At 39.3% G+C, this 6,031-nt stretch overlaps 1 protein-coding gene and 2 non-coding genes across 3 annotated transcripts; all 3 read right to left on the minus strand.

Moving 5' to 3' along the window:
• Positions 1–1,238: 1,238 nt before the first annotated feature.
• On the minus strand, positions 1,239–1,989 carry LOC148299295 (uncharacterized). The gene has a single exon (XM_088276224.1). It carries the CDS (start codon positions 1,987–1,989, stop codon positions 1,639–1,641), a length of 351 nt encoding a protein of 116 aa, XP_088132350.1. The 3' UTR covers positions 1,239–1,638.
• A 1,157-nt stretch (positions 1,990–3,146) lies between these two features.
• TRNAE-UUC (transfer RNA glutamic acid (anticodon UUC)) lies at positions 3,147–3,219 on the minus strand. Its single transcript has one exon. It is a non-coding gene; the product is annotated as a tRNA-Glu (tRNA).
• A 923-nt stretch (positions 3,220–4,142) lies between these two features.
• TRNAP-AGG (transfer RNA proline (anticodon AGG)) lies at positions 4,143–4,214 on the minus strand. Its single transcript has one exon. It is a non-coding gene; the product is annotated as a tRNA-Pro (tRNA).
• Positions 4,215–6,031: the final 1,817 nt, after the last annotated feature.

Here is a 6,031-nt window from a genome sequence, read left to right on the forward strand (position 1 = left end):
CAGCAAAATGTCGAACTCAGTGAGGAAATGGAGGGAGCTAGCCTAGAGAGTCTGATAATATTAAAGGCCAACGAGGCCGGACTGGGCCCAAAATTATGGTGGATCTGATTTTTAGTTGCAAGCAATGTTTATTCTGCTGATCCTGTTTGGTTCTAATCAATTATTGTCCATATACTTTTACATCTTTAGTTAAATTGGAATAAAGTTAAAAAATATTCGTATTTAGCAGATTAATTAATTAATGCATTTTTAGGACTAACTAAAATCCTCAAATTAAAATTGAATTTCATCCATAAAATTAAGATCAACACTAAGTTAGAGTGGTCAGCCGAAGAACCCTTGAAGCAACTTCTATTGACTGTTCACATCTGGCATAGTAAATGAGTTGTAGGAAGCACTTAAAGCAATCTTCAACATGATTTAATTTTCTTCATCCAGAATGTACTCGGGGCCTGGAAACACTCCATTTTATTTCGAATCTTGGGACTTGAATTGGGGGTCTGCTTTAGCTATGTAGAGTCTTACCTTGTACTTAATTCCTTTGGTTATGTAGAGGAGATAGTATGTTGGACCATTTTTAAAAGCTTGTATGAATGCCTCCCTTGAAGGCACATATTTTAAGTCGGTCCGGACATAACTGAGAATTTTCTGGGCGATCGGATGGTTCAGATTAAAAGACATAACCTAATGAAATTACCCAGGAATGATGTTATACTTATTTATTTGTTTATCAAATTCAATCTTAATGTAGTATGATTAGTATCATCAGTCTGCACTCTGCAGACATATTAACAATATTCAAATCGATCAAAAACATTTCCGATGGACATAATGGGCCCCTCCTTCCAAATATTATTGCTTGGAGATGAACATGCGGTGGAAACTGCTCAGCGAGGCTATGATCGACCCACCCATCCAAGCTGAGTACTTCCTCTCTGGAGGGTCGAACACATTGATTTTCATCGTGGATGGAGCCAGAGCGATCACCTACTTATGCATTCTGTCCTTTAAGTCTAAATCAAAACAAATGTACGTTTGAGCATGCTTGTTCCTCCGGCCAACACGATGTTCCCATACAGGTCTTTCCTGATGTCTGTGTCGCACTTCAGAATGGATTGGAAGCATAGCTAATGAATGCCCATCAGTTCCTTCCCGACGATTTTTGATGGCTGGAAAAGGGCTTCTGCGCATTTAAATGTCTGGCTTTCTGAGTTAGTTCACTTATTATTTACTTAAGGTAATTTAGTTTCCGTCTGGAAGGCGATGAGTAATGGATTTTTGGGGATTTTCGGTGAACTATTTGAGGGAGCCTTCAAAGTCAGTGGCCACGTAGCACACTTTCTATTTGGTATCCTTGGCGTTAAACCTCGCGGTTTCTTCGATGTTTGAGAAGGAAACCCCCTCGTCTTTCATCAGGTTCATCAAATATTCTGTGAGATCTACCCCCGCTAAATTGATCTGCTGGATTGCGTGCGAGAGAGCAAAACCCTCATAGATGGGCACAGTGGAGGTGAGAGCGTAGCCTGAGTCTGCAACTACTCCTGTTGTTTTCCCGGTCGCGTATAGCGATAAGACTTGCTGCAAAGCCAGGTAGAAACTTGCAACATTAAATTTTTCGAACATCATTTGGATCATCATCTATCTATTCTTCTTTGAGTTGCCTGGAGCGTCCGTGAGTAAGATGTGGCTATCTTCAGGGGACATCTGAAGTTCCGTAATGAATCCATAATGCCACATCTTCTCCATGTCTGCCCAGTTCTCGATCATCCCATTCACGATAGGCCTCGAAAGATTAAGGACACTTTCTTTACTTGAAACCTCGTGGCCGAAGTAGATATCTTTTTGATCCATCCCGATCATCTGCCCCGGCTGCTTCGGCCTGCCTATTATGGTTGGAAAACAGCTCTTCGGAGCGTCATCTCCAGCTACGCCGAACTTCATTGTCCCTGAGCCATTATCTACGATGAGAGTTGGAACATTATCGTCCATAATATGCAACTTGTTTAAATAATTCTATGAATGCCATAAAGCTCATTATTATCATCATCAAACTAGACCAGAGCAATTGCATAATTCCAATATGCAAACCTGATGAGAATTTCAGAATTAGTAGAAGAGAGCTCATTGAACGATTTAGCTCCATCAGTGTGTTTTACAAACTTATTGCTTTATAAATTTAAGGATTTTGAAGCTTACAAAATGAAATCAAATAAAGCCTCGGCTCTTTGTATGCTTTTCTGCATTTCCATTTACAATAATTTGAAAATGGGTAAAAAACAACACTCGAAAAGTATTTGCTTCGTAATAGACATATTATTACATTGTCGTATTAAATCTACAATGCTATTTATATCATAGTAGGTGGACATTTATAATATATCTATCGACGAAATTTCAGATACTCCAATGCTCAGCCAATAAGATAACGCTTCAGCCTTGCTCGGCCGATCAGGTGGCTCGAACAATACCTTAAATAGCAGCGGAATCAACTCCAGATCTTCGGCAAAGGTCGATATGAACCCTGAGCCGGCAGCAAAGCTCCCTTCCTCGCCTGAGAAAGAGTCGTATTTGAAGTCCGGCTAGAAAAAGAAGAGTAAAAAAGAAAAGTAGGACGATACTCAGTTTACTTCAATCTTGAAGATATTCAATATTCTTATAGGCCTTGCTGTGATCGTTTTCGGAGTGATCTGCTACTCCTTCTTTGCTGAGGATGCAAGGAAGCTGGGGTATGTTGGCTACGTGCTGCCGGGGTATATGGCTTTCTCGGGGCTGCTGATCCTGCTAATCGAGCTGAACATCGGGTTTATCATCCGAAACATGAGGTTCTTCTACAACTATTTTGGCAGGGGGATCTTCAATATTTACGTGGGTATCATGCCGCTTAGTCTGCTCAAGGACGATGAAGTGAATCCTCAGAACCAAACATTTCAGATTATTATTATCGTCATGGTAAGCATGATGTGCTTAATTGGGGCTCTGTACATCATCGCCAAGATATTCTGCTGCGCCAAGGAAGGCAAAAAGCAGAAGAGCAGAAAGACCTTAAGTGACTCCGACTCCGATTGATTTATTTGCACTATATTCTCTATATTCTGTTAACAGTCCGGCTTGGTGCCCCGTTCGTCGAGGATGGACTCGATAAAAAGTTCCGCATCCGGGGATCGAACCCGGCCCGTCAGGGTGAAAACCTGATATCCTAACCATATAGACTAATGCGGATTGCTTACTGATATGGTAGAGGGAGACTACTAATGGCCATTTCAATTAAACTAAATCCGCCTTAATTGTCATTTTTCCCAACCCTCTAAATTGCTCAAAGTTGCTATTACAAAACTGTTCAAATTGATTGCGAAACTATTGATGATAATAAAACTTTTTAATTTATCACAACAAATGAAGAATTCACACTCGCAGAATTGCGAGTAATCTGTCTATTAATAGTTCCAGTTTTCTCTGCCTTCAGAAGCTCAGAACATCTCAGTGTACAGCTAAAATGAACCAAAGTTGAAAGCTACTCATGCTCAACAATAAATAAATGCGAAGCCCAACCTGGAAATTCTTCGAGGGGCCGAAGAGCTTGAAAAGGAAAATGCGATGCTGAAGGATAAGCTATTTATTAGTGAACAAAGCCGGCAAAAGTTGATAAGGTAGCTCCAAGGTTCTAAGGAGAGCATTACATTTCTGAGCTATAAGTCTTTGATCCTTGCGCAAAAACATCTATAAATGATGAAAAAAGTCGAAGAGCAAGAGGAAGATACAGTGTCTCAATACCGAAAATCGACTTTGGGGTAGACGGATACTGTTGCTCTCGATTCTTCCAATCACACGCTAAGAGCCGAAAAGTACAAACAAAAATACGAGAACTACAAAAGGAAGTATGAAAATAGTAAGAAGGCAATTTTTTTCCTCCAAAACTAACTTTAGTCCAGCAATATTGCACTCTCCAATCAGAGCACAATCTCTGAGAGGCAAACCATTTAAATGACCAAACTGGAGAAAAAGGTAAACAAACTGAAAAAATAGCTTGCTTAGTTCAAGAAGTAATGATGTTTTGTGATTGCATTTCCTCATGATTTTTAAATGTTATTCAGTTTGCTATAAATTCCATCGAGATCAGCTTAAATTAGCACTTTGCTAAAAAGGGGGCGATCCGGGAATTGAACCCGGGACCTCTTGTACCCTAAACAAGAATCATACCACTAGACCAATCGCCCAATTCATTCATCATTCTCCTTGACTCGTACCTATACCATATTGACATATAAGTTTCTCATATTGAGCCTGGATATCAAATGTTGCAAATATTCCCAGAATTGCATTTATATTTAAAAATGTATGGATTTGATAAATGCGCTTCATATGAATGAATTAGAATACAAAGCTGTGATTACGTAATGAAACGTATCCGAGTATATTTCTGGTGATCAAAGTAATAAAACCGATTTATTGCGAGACAAGTACAGACTTACAAACTCGGATCGCTTAGTTAAAGAATGAAATTAGTTGCATGAGATTTATATAATATTAAGAGAATAGTTTGCATTGTAAATGAGTTATGAGGAGATTTAGTCTAGCAACCCTTTGCGCCAGCCATCGCATGCGCGAGAGGAATCGTAAAATCTAAGGCAACTTTCATCAAATGAGAGAATAGCAAGCCTGTCACCAAAATAGAGGGTTTGGCCTCCGAAATAGCATTTTACCTGTAAACTATGCCAGCAAATTTTTATAAAGCCAATCACATTGCCTTGCGGGCACTCATTCTGTCGTCCATGCCTCACCAGGTTATTCAACAGAACAAAAAACCCTCCAACGAACCAGAAATAATCAAGATAATCAGAGGTTGTTTATGACAAAAATCATAATAAAATGTAGATTTTATTCTAACAAGGCCATCAGCTTGACTCCAACCTATCAAGCAACATGGAAGATAGTCGTATGTATTAGCAACACCCGCAGAAATACATCAGCAATGCAAAGATTCCCGTCTGCATCTAATGTAATGCGATTATTTGGAGGTCAATCGACACCATGAACTAAAATATTGTTTTGCAAACACTCCTTTAGCGCTTTTATGCCTAATAGTTTAAGCTGATTCAGCAATCAACTTTGGGCAATAACAAAATTGAAAATGCACGTTTGCTGGCAGAGTAAGGTTATCATTAAAGCGTCCAGTCATAGTAACAAATTCCAACGGAAAATGGCTCATTCTACAAAAATAAAATCCTAATCGAGATCGAATAAAATAACGTAGGCGTACTTCCTCTACCCAACTGCTTCTCTTTGGTAGTGTTTAGCTCTCCTTTTTTAGAATAAGTTCGAGAGCAATCCGACGAAATTGTGATAACCTGGAAGTAACTCAATAGTAAAGGCATGGGGATTTTGGGGTCACTTAAGAAGATTGACCCGATGAATGCGAGTTCACATTTTTAGAAATTTGTCGTGCATGATTGCGACAGTATCGAGATTCCTAACTATAAATGCAAGGCTGTGTTTGTTGGCAAGTAGTTCGTAAAGCTGACGGACATCGGCTATGTCACTATCAACATGCGGAACAAGTTCATAGTAACATTTCCTTAAATCTTAGATCATCGCGGAGAGAAAAATCAACAAAATTTTAGTTGACTTGCAACTGTGCGACTGTCGAAGCTATCATGCTCTCAACTCAAATTAGATCTCTGTCGAGCATTTTTACAATTTCTTTTCAGTGTACGACCAGATGAATAACCCTCATTACATGAGCCAAATACACAAGCTCATCGTTGACGAGCCCTTTAACGCCCGGAATAACCCATAGAAAATGATCTACTGCGCACTAAATGTCCTGAAAATCGATAGGAAAGTCAAAAGATAGCTGATAATGTGTTTCGATGATCGTCTGAGAATTTAAAGCATCAATTAGTTTCTCAACAAGAAGAGGCATCACACAATAGACTAAATCATGAATGTGAGTGTGCCTGGCAAATCCAGTCCTGGCATTGTTCTCGTTATTATCCTGTTGTTGTTTGCTCTGAATATTGCGCAGGATTACTTC

This window comes from Brachycentrus maculatus, unplaced genomic scaffold (genome assembly GCF_059751285.1).
Source record: "Brachycentrus maculatus isolate JH-2025_06_01 unplaced genomic scaffold, ASM5975128v1 h1tg001199l, whole genome shotgun sequence".
Taxonomy (NCBI): Eukaryota; Metazoa; Arthropoda; class Insecta; order Trichoptera; family Brachycentridae; genus Brachycentrus; species Brachycentrus maculatus.